At 55.3% G+C, this 12,836-nt stretch overlaps 1 protein-coding gene across 8 annotated transcripts in view; it reads right to left on the bottom strand.

Moving 5' to 3' along the window:
* GRAMD4 (GRAM domain containing 4) overlaps positions 1-12,836 on the bottom strand; it is an 83,594-nt gene that overhangs the window by 48,099 nt on the left and 22,659 nt on the right. Inside the window, exon 1 of one of the 8 annotated variants that reach the window (XM_070599901.1) lies at positions 3,133-3,337. The exons of 5 other annotated variants lie outside the window; for them this stretch is intronic. Coding sequence is in view for 1 of the 3 variants with exons in the window: in XM_070599896.1 (XP_070455997.1) it covers positions 621-655 (35 nt within the window). In the remaining 2 variants the exon portion in view is untranslated. Of the gene's footprint in view, positions 1-620; positions 708-3,132; positions 3,338-12,836 lie in introns of those variants that run through there. 2 more of the 8 variants (XM_070599900.1, XM_070599896.1) reach the window with 2 other exon arrangements.

Raw genomic sequence — 12,836 nt, 5'->3', positions numbered from 1 at the left:
ATCCAGCCAACCTCACTGGGAAGCCACCTCAGGCCCATCCCCAGACCAGGTCACACAGCTCCTTGGGGCAGGGCTGCGAGTCAGGGACCTCCCACAAACCCCAGCCCCTGGCTTCTACAAGAGGCCCCGGTGCCTGCAGGGGGGTGGGGACTCTGGATACACCTGGGCTCAAGCCTGGTCTGCCATTTACCACGTTTCTGGGCCTCTGCTTCCACCTCTGGAATGCCAAGAGTACCAGTGAGGCCAAAGCATCCTGAGAATTCCAGATGACACACATCACGTGCCTGACACTCGGCCTGGACCCAGTAAACAAGAGGATTACTGCCACGCAAAGGTGGCAGGAAGCGGGGAGAGCAGGATGGAATCCATCCACTGGGCCCTGACCACCCCAGCTGGGATGTTTCACGGAGAACCACAGAGGCAGGGAGAAGCACTTCCTGTTTTAGACCGTGCAGGCGTGGAGGACCATCAAATCACAGCCCGGGATGTGGCTGACTGCAGCCCTGATGTGCCTGCCCCGCCCTCTGAGGGCCCTCTGCTCCCCTTAGCATCCCTGCTCACAGCAAGACGTGCTAACAGGGGGGCTCCCAAGACCCTGGTCAGAAGGTACCAGAACTCACTCTGGTCTAGAGGACAGTTGAGGCATGCAGCGCATCAGCGAGGGGCTGTGGGTGCTCCAGGAACAGGCGCTTCTCCAAGCTCGCCTGCAACACTGCAAGGTGGCCCAGTGTGGCCTTGGTGCAAAAACCACAGGAAAACCAAAGCCCAATGCCGCCTGGAACCCAGACAGCCCAGGAGAGCACAGGCTGTGGTGGCGGCGGGGGCGGGGGGGGACGCGGCCCTCTGGAAAAATATCTGTGTGTGGGAGCTGTGAACTCCAGGCGGACAAAAAGGTGAATAAACTTTAAAAAGTATAAAGCATGGGGCCGGCCCCGTGGCCGAGTGGTTAAGTTCTCGCGCTCCACTTCAGTGGCCCAGGATTTTGCTGGTTCAGATCCTGGGCGCGGACATGGCACCACTCGTCAGGCCATGCTGAGGCGGCATCCCACATGCCACAACTAGAAGGATCCACAACTAAAAATATACGGCTATGTACCAGGAGGCTTTGGGGAGGGAAAAAAAGAAAAAGAAAATCTTGAAAAAAAAAAAGTACAAAAGCAAAAGGAAAGAGACCTTCGTGCTTATCAAGAACCTAGAGAGACGGTAACTGTCTACGTTACGAGACTGAACAAACAACCACAAAGTGAAAAACAGTCTGACAGTCACTGGACAAAGTTCTGTTTGTTAAAAAATGAAACAGGAGACACGTGTACAAATGTGGTATATGAAGGATTAATATCTTTGTTATAAGAAGGCTTAAATAAATCCGTAAAACTTACAGGACCTAGGGACAGACAAGCAAACTCCTGGAGCGAGGGACTCCAGACAGAGGAAATTTACCCAGCAGTTGTGCAAAAACCTCCCGCTTCACTGAAAAGGACGCAAGCTGGCCGATGCGGCGGAAGGCAGCAGGACCCAAAACACAGACGCCCTCTCGGCCAGCGCCCCCGCCTCCTGAGATACATCCTGGAGCAAATTCGACAGGTGGAGAACGTGCTGCTCCCACAGCAGCACCAGGAATCGCCCGGCCGCCCCTGAAAGAGGGCAGGACAGGGGGCCTGAGGACATCGCGCTGGACTCACCGGGGACGCCATCCCTGTGAGTGACAAAGGCAATTACAAAACGCTGCTGCCCTGAGGTCAGTGTTTCAGTCCACAAGTGTCTAAACAGAACAGAGGGCACACAGGCCCTTCGCCAAGCCTGCAGGCTTGCGGGCGGTTTGTAAGACTTCTTTCTCCAGGTGTCCTATAACGCTGTCCTACTGCTTTTTGAACTAAAAAATAAACAGGAATAAACTAAGTAGGTGAAATGCAGTAACGTGAAACCTATTCCTCTCATTTTCAAAAACACCCGAGGGATTCCTCGTCACCTAGCATCAGACAAAGCGAGATGGAGGGGACGGGCCAACCGGCCCTGAGACATGTGACCCTGGAGCAGAAGACACCGGGGCGGCCTCCACCGGAGGAAAGCAGTCAAGCACGGGCCTCGCGCAGCCGGCTCTTCGCTCCCCACAAGGCTCTGGTTAGGTGGTTCTCGCCGTCTGGATTCTCACATGTCTGGGGCCGCCTTTCTTCCCAATTAAGCTCCAGCAAGCAAATGAGGTGGCTGCACGGGGAAAGGGGACAAAGCGCCGAGTGTCCAGTCCACCACTATCAGAATGCAAGTCACGCCCCGGCCACAGCGCCCAGCACTGGGCCCACATGCACTCCATTCCCAATGAGGCCCAATCTTCCAGCCGCCGGCTCACCCCAACCCCGGCTCCTCCTGTGCAGCTATTCACATCCGCCTGCAGCGAGGGTGTCCAAACACACAGCCCACTGCGCGAGGGGCTCCCAGGGGGCCCACTCTCATCCCCACCGCCTGCGCCCCCGGACTCCATGGGCTCTCAAAGGATGCATGGTTCATGCTGCTGTCAGATCAGGACCAGACACCACACCATCCTGACCACCCCACCGGGGACGGGTCCAGGCTGTGAGGGAAGCCCTCTACGTCGTAGCCCTGCACTGGGCTGAGGCGTGGCCCCCACCCACCCCAGTCCAACCTCATCTCAATCACATCTGGAAAGTCCTTATTTCGAAGTAGGGTTACATTCCCAGGTTCAGGTGGACACGAATTTGGGAAGTACACGGTTCAACCCAGTACAGCCCCCAACTTTCAGATGGAGATGTGGGACCAACAGGGACAGCTGTCCATGGACAGAGAGAGGAGGGCCAGACCTCAGACACCAAGTGTGACGCAGAGCGAAGCTTCCTCACAAAGCCAACGTCGAGCGGATGCCGTCTCGACGGGTCTTATCTGCACCTTCCGTTTGGTTGCTGCTACCATGTGTCCCCCAACCCCAGCCCCCATCTAGCCTTCCCTCTATCCAGCCAGCCCCCCACTCCCTGCATGCCCACCCTTCATCCCCACGGCCCATGGGGAGGAAGCCCACCTCCTCCTCAGATGCCCTCCCCAGAACCAGCCCCTCCACGTGCACCCACAGTCCAGCCTCAAGGTGGAGCAGCCGCTCTGAGTGGGACACCCTCTCTGTACCTCCACGTGGACGCAGATGTGCTGGGAAATGCTCCCTGGCTGTGGCTGTTCCAGACCCCTGCTCAGAGCCAGGGTGTCCTGTGAGGTCCTGTAACCATCCGCTGCAGAGAGCAGGCGAGACAGGAACCAGCACGGCACGAGGGCACCCTGGTGCCGTGGCCTGGGGCAGCACCCACCAGGCTCCGCGCCCTCTGCATGCAGGACTGAGTCCAGCAGCGCTGGCCCTGGGACACAAAGCATGCTGCTCTGGAAACCCAGTGAATGGCTTTTGGACACACAAAGGCAGCAGTGTCTAGGGAACACTGAACTTGGAAACCACAAAGGACTTTATTTCCCTTCCCAGCCCAAGATTTTTTTTAAAAAGTGGTTCCTGTCTCTGACACTCGCCACGTCCCAGCCACTCTCCCTCGACACACAGCGGACGCCACTCCCTGGCTGAGTTCCCGTCTGCATTGGGACAACCTGCTCAGCCGGGGCCTGGCCTCATCTCCTGGTTATCTGGTGGGTCTCCCGCTGACCCCAGGATAAACAATGTCCATTTTCCCACAGGAAGCAACCCTCATCCTAAACCATATTTCTAAGGAGTCACAGATGTGGAGCGAGAACTCAGTACTTCCCTCCACCCCACCCCACGCCGGTCCCAGTTGACCACACGGCCCTCTGCCAGGTCTCTGTCCTCTGGGAAGACGGCCCCAAACCCCATGGTTGGAGTGGCCTGAGATGGCAGCTGTGGATTCCAAGGCTTTGTAGGGGAACAGGAGGGCCAGAGAGGATGCATTGACCAAGGGCCAGTCCTAATCAACACCCTAAGGGCCTACACCCCTGCAAGCCAGGACCTCAACGCACACACAGCTCACCCCCAGCCAAGGAGACTCTGGGAGCAGTCTGGATACCTGAAACCCAGAAGGCACGTGTGACTGCTGACCTTGTCCCCCCGCCCCATGCCAGGCCCGGGATGTTGGCTCACACCTGATGACCCACAGGTTTCCCCAAACTGGAGGCTTGTCCAGGAGCCACCTCCGTCACCCTGGATTCACGTATTGGTTCTGCCGGGCTGGGCACCGTAAGCGGGGGCCCCAAATGCTCCTGGCATCCATTTCCGGCTGTTCTGATGACTCTCAACCCAGATTGGCGCTGCCTCCTCAAGAGCTCTGCTCGGGCTTGTCCACTGCCTGCTAGACGTCTCCCTGGGAGCTCAACTCTGCCCAGCTGTGCACACAGCAGGAGTCTGAGCACCTCCTCCCGCTCGATGGCGTCTGTGTCCACCAGCTGCTCAAGCCACAGCCCTCGGAGGAGCCCTCAGTCACGATTCCTCACTCCACAGCCGCCTAGAGCCAGCACAGTCACCTGCCTCCAACCTGGCCCCACACCTGTGCTTCCCCGCCCCCACCCCACCCTCCTGCCTGCCCAGCCCAGGCTGCCACAGCGCCTCACGGAGCCCCTTCTTCTCCACGTGGCAGGAAACCAGACCCTGTTACATCCCGCTGAGACCCCTCCAGGGCCTCCCCTGCCTCCCCGACACTGGGCTCCAGCCCTGCCGAGTCCCAGAGGTCCTCTGGCCACCACATTTGTTATGATCGTGGGGCCCAGCACTTCCGGTTCGGGGATGGCTCCCATCCCGGCTCCTCCTCCCCCCTTAAATTTCATCATCTGGCTTGGTTTGGAGTCCTGGAACTTCCGGCGAACTCCCTGGTTTAGGATCGGTGCCGCCAGCCCCACCCCGTTAGAACACACCCCTGAGGGCAGGGGCAGGCTCAGCTCGCTAGGTGATGTTCAGGCTGCAGGCACCTCTGCAGGGCTGGCACTGGCTGGGTGTCACAGACCCTCTTCCAGCAAATGAAGGAATGAGGCCCAAAGGCAGGTTGTGACGACAGGGCTCCGAGTGCCGGCAAAGCCAGGGCCCCAAGCCTGCTGGGGGTCGCCGGCCACAGCTGTGTAAAGTTTCCTCTGGCAGAGACCTTAAAGCAAAGGGCCGTCCACAGACTTTGCCCTCGAGCCCTGCGGGAGCATACAGTCCCTAAATCCACGAGCACTTAAGGGAAACTTAACTCCAAGCCTTCCACAACCTGGGGAGCTTCTCCAGGAGGCCTGAATTTCCTCCCTTGGGGAAGCATCTCCAGGGGCTTTCGTTCCTACAAAAGTCAGGCCCAAACCCCCTCATCAATGAGCTGAGTTTCTCTGCACTGTAACAAGAAAACTGCCCAATGGGGCCGGGAGGACAGAGGGCAGACCCCAGAGAGCTAACGCCAGCCAGTGATCCAGTCGATGGCCAGGGTGGCCCAGGATAGTGAGGCAGGGACAACAGCAGAGAGCTGGGAGGGTCCAGTTTGAGCCACCAGCCCCTCCTCTGCGGACTGGAATCACACCCACAGCCTAGAGAGCTCTCGAAGGCCCAGGGGCCAAACCCCTGGGGACCCCTTCTGCATGGACGTATGTCAGACAGTTATTATCAACTTCACTGATATAAAGATGCGCAGCACACACTTACAAATGATAAAACGTGCAACACTCTTCAGTGTAAACTCTATATGGGCAACTGACCCTCCCAGAATGCTTTCACTCATTTGTGCTGAACCCCTCTCTCCAGAGTCAACCATGATTGCAACTGAGGAACAGCATGGTACCGACATGGATGCGGGTTGATGTTTCTGTTCACATTAACAAAACACAACAAAGGTGGAAACGGAAGGCTCGGATCAGAACCATGTCCGTCTAGAACACAAGAAGCTTCCTGGCTGAAGGATCTGACCATTTTCTATAGAAGAAGAGTATCTCCCCAGTTTTTCTGTGCCACTCGTAGTGAATGGCTACAGATGTCACAGGCGCTTAACTTTCGTCTGCATATCAGCATTTTCTCCATCCCTTTCTTAAGTCTAGATAATCAACAAAACGAGAATGAAGCCCTGATCTGTAGCATTTACCCATTTCCGCGGCGTCACTACTCGACCGCAGCCATTTTCAAGCCACCAAAGTGACGTCGGGGAGTGAGGGCGCATGGGGAAGGGACACTCGCAGCCACTGTCACACAGGATTCCTACCATCCAGATGCAGCAAATCACCTCTGGATCATACCCAGCAATGAAATTCAGGGAAATAATTCAGAAACGAGCAATTTCAAGTATTTAACACCTTTGTTTTCAATACAATTTATCTAATTTTAAGTTTATATAACTTCATTTTTATTAACAGCCAGCTCGCAAAATTCCTGAACACTTACCAATTGGCTCCCGCAAGCCAGTGTGAGCTGGCTGCAATACACCACTGTCCCGATGCCCCGTGTCAAGCTGTGGCAGCCACGCAGGGAGGAGGGCTCAGTCAGTGCCCCATGCACCACTCACACCCCTCCTTCCCTGGCATGGCTCGGGGGCAGAGGTCAAAGTGTAAAATGAGAGTCCCTGAGAGGACCAAAGGGGCCAAAGACAGCCCTGGGAAGCAGGACCCAGACAGCCACGTTCCAGGGGGGCCAGGCAGGAAGCGGGGGGGCGTGCCTAAGGAATGTCGCACCTAAGCATCAGGGGTGGGGTCACCTCTCCCCAACCTGACTGGGTGCCAGTGGCAGGGGGACAGGGTATGAGAGAAGTGACACAGCAGGAACACAAACCAACCTCGCTGGACTCTAGAGCCTGTGCCTGCCCCAACCCCAGAGAGCCCCAGCCTCCCTGTCCACCCCCCAGCACATGCCTCTGTTAATACATCCATCTCACTGTATGACAGCTCACAGGCCCTCTGCCTAGGAGACTGGGTGAGGAGTCTGGCAGAGTGGCTGTACAGATGTTTATTTAAACAAAACAAAGCTAGCAGGAAAACCTAAAGCTCAGGACCAGGTAGACAAAAACTTCAGTGTTGTATAAGCAAATACACTAACCAATGGGAAACACACACAAGAATTCATTTCTACTGGAAGTTATTCTTTTCTCAACTCTCTCCATCACTCTTAGCAACCAGGACTTGGGAAGACCCAGCCAATGAGACAGCTGGTAGGAAACACCTTCCAGATTCCCGGTATTCCTCGACTTCCTGCCATCGCCCTGGCCCGAGTTCCTGGAAGCAGAAAGGGGCGCCCGCTCACAGCTGTTTGAAAAGAGGCTGTTCTCCAAATGTGCGTCAGCATTAAAACGCTGCGTGCGACTGCCTGAGCGAAGGGAGCGGCCGCTGCACAGGGCCGGCAAACCCGTTTGTTCTGCAAAGGCAGGCTGTCAACATTCTGGGCTCGGCCGTGGCCACTGCCATAATCTCTCAAGGCTGCTGGAGCGAGAAACGGGTGTGGCTGCAGGCCAACAAAACATTCCGTGTTTACAAAATCTGTGCCTGGGTTTGACCTGGGGGCCACGGTCCACCGTCCCTCATCCTAAAGTGACGAATGCCTGGCAGAACAAGAACTCTCAAAGAGGTCCCAGGCCTTGCTGGCCCACTACCAGGGAACCAGGCAGGCCAGAGGAACCTGGGCCCTCACCGAGTTGCCCGGGGCCCACTACAGTGGCCCGAGCATCACACACTCATGCGTGGGCCTCGCCACCATCCAGTCTTTTCAAGGAAAGGAATAGGGGCCAGGTGCCATCCACGGCAGCCAGGGCAGCCTGGGCAGTCTCCAGGCTCCCAGAGGCCAGAAGGATCTCAGTGGGCCATATGCCAGGGGCTTCCCCCTGCCAGCCCCAGCCCACTGGAGGCAGAAGCGCTGGCTGGAAGGACAGCCAGCTCTGAAGAGCTGCCGGGGGAAGACACTGCCCATCCCTGGGGGCCACTGTCCACACTAACAGCAGCATGACCGCCTTCAGGTCACAGGGCAGTGCCTCTTGCTTCTCAGTGACAAACGGCACAGAGAAAAAGACCTCACGAAACCAGGGGCCAGCCTGGAGCCTCGTCTCCTGCCTGGAACACCCCAATCCATCCTGCAGGACTGTGCACTGCTCCCCCCACCATGTCTCCGGAGCGCTCCTGCTCAGCAACCTGGATCCAACGCAGTCCTCCACCTCGGTGTCCCCAGTCCAGCAGGCAGCCTGGCAGAGGACGAATGGGTGAGTGCGGCACGTTTTAGCATTTTAACGAGAGTCCTGGTGCCTGCGTAAATTTCGCACCAAAGTAAACCCACGTGGCCTCCAGAAGCCACTCAGGTGAAAAGGGCCTTTGTGGGCACCAAACCTGTCCTTCCGGCAATTTCTAATTTTTTTAACTTGGCCCAGCTGAGGCCATGGCGCCCTCCGCCAGGCCCACCAGGACTCTCACCCACAGATGATGCCCAGGATATTTACAGGCCCGACTCGGGGCTGCCCAGTGCGGCATGCCACACGACACCCAGCAAGGAGCCAGTGGGACCCACGCTTCCTGCTCAGCTGGCCGAGAGAGGGACGCAGCCCAGGGCAGGATGGTCAGCAGGGGCCTGGCTGGCTGCCCAGCAGCCCTGACTTATGCCTCTGCTGCGAAACTGATGTCCAATGAAAAAGAAAACAGACTAAAACAAAACCCCAAACCTCAAAGTCCTCCCTACCCCGGCCGCCCACGTAACGTAACTGCCCAGCTCCAGTGGGTGGACGGTTCCGTGTTACACAAGTGTGTCCTGGCTGGCCGGACTGAGCATGTGTCAGCGCTCCATAGCGCACGCCCTGGGGCTCGGGACCGTCACGGGCGCAGCCACTGTCTAGCAGGATTAGGGACAGAGAAGAGCGAGGGGGCAGGGAAAGCCTCACGCATGCTGGGGCACCAGGCGGTCAGGGGTGTTTAATGAGCACTTACTAGTGCCAGGTGCGTCCGGTGCCAGGAGGCAGAGCGCCGAGCTGCCCCCTGGAGCAGGAGGTGCTGCCCTAACCCCGGGGGAGGAGAATGCGCCTCAGTAAGTGGGGGACAGACAGCGGAAGCCAGGAAAGCTGCCTGGAGGAAGTGATGGCTACACTGTGGGCTGACGGCAGCAAGGAGCCGGCCCAGGGGCTGCAGAGGAAGGACTCCAGGAAAAGCAAGTAGCACGGACAGTCTCCTGACCCCAGAACAAACCAGAAGGAAATGGGGGGGGCGGGGCGAGAGCAGATGAGGCTGTGGCGAGGTGCTGGGGTCCTACCCCGGGTCACTGCGTGGGGCGCTGCCAGGCTGGGGAGGGAGGGAGGGCAGCCTGACCCGAGCAGGCAGATCACACGATGGGAGGAGCAGGGCAGGGAGCGCCCAGGATAATCCTCCCCAACCCGCAGCAACATGACTAAGAGCCGAGCTCGAGCTTCAGCGAGAAGCAGTGCGTGCCAAGGCTTCCACGCCTGCCTCCCCGAATCCTTACACACCAGCCCAGGGGGGCGTGAGGCCTGGCTCCTCCACGCCTGGCATCTAGTGAGGACGGGATAAATATGCGCTGCTATTGTTAGGGTGCCCCCCTCTTTTTAAAGACAGGAGGAAACTGAGGGTCAGAGAGGGAAGTCATGCCGTTATGAGGCGGCCCCGCCCACCCACCAAGACCAGCTCTCGGGCCTGCCTGGGGTCCAGGGGAGCCAGGCTCAGAGGTCCGGCTCGGCCAGGAGCACAGCTGCAGATTCACTGTATTCTCAAGCAAACGCTTGGGCCTGACTTCCAGCACCCACGGCCAGGGAGCGCAAACCACAGCCGCGGGGGCCGTGGACAACAGCATGGCGAGTCCCCAAAAGATCAAGCAGGATTACCCTAGGAATCCTACCTCTGGGTACACATCCAAAAGCCCAAGTGTCTATCCAGAGATGAACGGCTAAGCAAAATGTGGTCTACCCAGACGATGGAATATTATACAGCCCTAAAAAGGAAGGAGGGGCTGGCCCTGTGGCCAAGTGGTTAAGCCCGCACACTCCGCTTCAGCGAGCTGGGGTTTGTTGGGTCAGATCCTGGGCACCGACCTAGCCCCACTCATCAGGCCATGCTGAGGCGATATCCCACACAGCAGGACTAGAAGGACCACAACTAAAACATAAAACTACGTACTGGGGAGCTTTAGGGAGAAGAAGGAAAAAAAAAAAACATGGGTAACAGATGTTAGCTCAGGGCCAATCTTTAAAAAAAAGAAAAAAAAAAAGGAAGGAAATTCTGCAAGATGATACTACGTGGATGAATCTTCAGGACGTCACACTGAGTGAAATAAGCCACACAGGAAAGGTCAAATCCTGGAGGCTTCCACTCGCATGAGGGCCCTAGAGGAGTCAAATTCATAGATAGAAAGGAGCACGGCGGGCGCCAGGGGCTGGGGGAGGGGAAGGAGGCGTTAGTGTTGAAGGGGGACAGAGTTTCAGCTGGGAAGGTGACAAACTTCCGGAGATGCGTGGTGGCGATGGTCGCACAACAATGTGAGTGTGGTCAATGCCACGGAACTGTGCACTTAAAAATGGCTAAATGGTAAGTTTTATGATACGTATATTCTGCCACATATTTATGTGTATATTATTTATACACATTATGCTGTGTCTATTTTACTATATATATGCAGACAGACAGAGAAAGAGGAGCAAGGACAATGTCCACAATCCTCTCTAAAGTAATCTATAAATCTAATGTGATTCCCCTTAAAAAAAGCCTTTCGAGGGAGTAAGACAAGCTGAGTCTAAGATTTATAAGGAAAAACGAATAAGCTGAATAGCCGGGAAAATTCTGAAAAGTAAGAGTGATCGAGGGAGAGCAGCCCCGTCACATAAACAAACATGATGCAGCCACAGTCATTTCGCAAGCGTGATGCTAGTGTATGAGCAGACGGCAGAGCCAGAGAACAAACCAGAATGTACAGAAATAGATCCAGAGCCAACTGGGATCAAATTGGCTTTTTTTTTTTTTTTTTTGCTGAGTCAAAGATTCTTCCTGAGCCGACATCTGTGCCATTCTTCCTCTGTCTTATACGTGGGTCACTGCCACAGTACAGCTGCTGCCGACTGGTGTAGGTCTGCTCCAGGGAACCGAACCTGGGCTGCCGAAGCGGAGCATGTGAACTTAACCACTAGGCCAGAGGGCCGGCCCCTCAAACTGGCATTTTAAATCGGAGAGGGAGGGGCACATTATTCAACAAATGAGGTGGGGATATCAGGTAGCTATGAGGAAAAGAAAATGATGGAGCCTCACCTCACACCTTCCCAAAATAAATTCAAAATGGACCAGAGATTTGAATGTGAAATAAGGAAAGCAACAAAGCAGCGCAGGGGGCCATGGGTGTTCAGAGCCTGGGGGCTGGATAGGGCCTTCCAAGCAAGACATGACACACAATCCAAGAGAAGGCAGGTTACGGCCCAGTGGCACAGCAGTTAAGTGCGCACGTTCCGCTTCTCGGAAGCCCAGGGTTTGCCGGTTCGGATCCCGGGTGTGGACATGGCACTGCTTGGCACGCCAGGCTGTGGTAGGCGTCCCATGTATAAAGCAGAGGAAGATGGGCATGGATGTTAGCTCAGGGCCAGTCTTCCTCAGCAAAAAGAGGAGAATTGGCAGTAGTTAGCTCAGGGCTAAGCTTCCTCAAAAACAAGAGTTTCTGGAAAACCTCCGTACGCAGTCAAAGATAAATGACAACCTAAGAAAAAATACTTGCAACATACATTAAAGAGAATTAATTTGTCCAACAGCGATAAACAGCTCAGTAGAAAAATGGGCAAAATAGAAAAGACAGTTCACAGAAAAAGAAAAACAGTTCTTAAACACATAAAAATATGATTCACTTTCACTTATAAAGAGAAAAATACAAATTAAAAGGACACAGAAACCATTTGCCCTGACAGACTGGCAGACAGTTTGTGGGTGTGAGCACAGGGAGAAGAGGTCCCCCTACTTGGAGAACGGAGCGGAGGGCAACCTTGCAACATCCAGTAAAACGACGATTTCCTTTCCAGGAATCTCCCCCTCTCACACTTGCAAAATCACGGACAGGCAAGGCCGTCTCATCCCAGTGTTGTTTTTGTGACAGCAAAAAAGGGCTGGATGCACTGTCATGTCCACCCATGGGGAGAGCCACATAAGGCAGACCCTACAACCTGAACAGGGAGTGAAGACCCCCACGTCCTGCCAGAGAGCTCGCTGTCACTGCACACTGCTACCTGCCAGGAGCAAGGCCCACACCAATGTGAGCTGCTATTTGCATACCAGAAAGACAGGAGGGAGGGGAAAGGAGGAGGCCCTCATAAGCTTCAACACCCCCCCTTTTTTTTTTGCTGAGGAAGATTCGTCCTGAGCTACCATCTGCTGCCAATCTTCCTCTTTTTTTGCTTGAAGAAGATTAGCCCTGAGCTAACATCTGTGCCAGTCTTCCTCTATTTTGTATGTGGGATGCCGCCAGAACACGGCTGAGGAGTGGTGTACACGGCCCACGCCCAGGATCCAAACCCATGAACCCAGGCCACTGAAACAGAGCATGCCAAACTTAACCACCAGGCCTCGGGGAGGGCCCCGAACACCCTTTTTTTATTGAGGTCACATTGATTTATAACATATGAGTTTCAAGTGTACATCATTATATTTCAACTTCTGTATAGACGGACTGCATCGTGCTCACCACCAATAGTCTAGTTGCCATCTGTCACCATACTCATGTGACCTTTACTCTTTCACCCTCCCCCCGCCCCCTTCCTTTCTGGTAACCACCAGTCTGTTCATATCATATCTCTGTGGAGGGGGCCAGCATAAGCTTCAACCCGTTTTGAATATTGAATCCTCAATGTGTAGACTATTCCACAGCAAAGTTTTAAAATTAAATTTTTAAAATAAAAGAAACAAGAAGGTTTTAATAAAACAGA

This window comes from Equus przewalskii, chromosome 29 (genome assembly GCF_037783145.1).
Source record: "Equus przewalskii isolate Varuska chromosome 29, EquPr2, whole genome shotgun sequence".
In the NCBI taxonomy this organism is placed as follows: Eukaryota; Metazoa; Chordata; class Mammalia; order Perissodactyla; family Equidae; genus Equus; species Equus przewalskii.
Note: the sequence above shows the minus strand (reverse complement) of the source record. Positions and strands in the feature narration are given on the sequence as shown.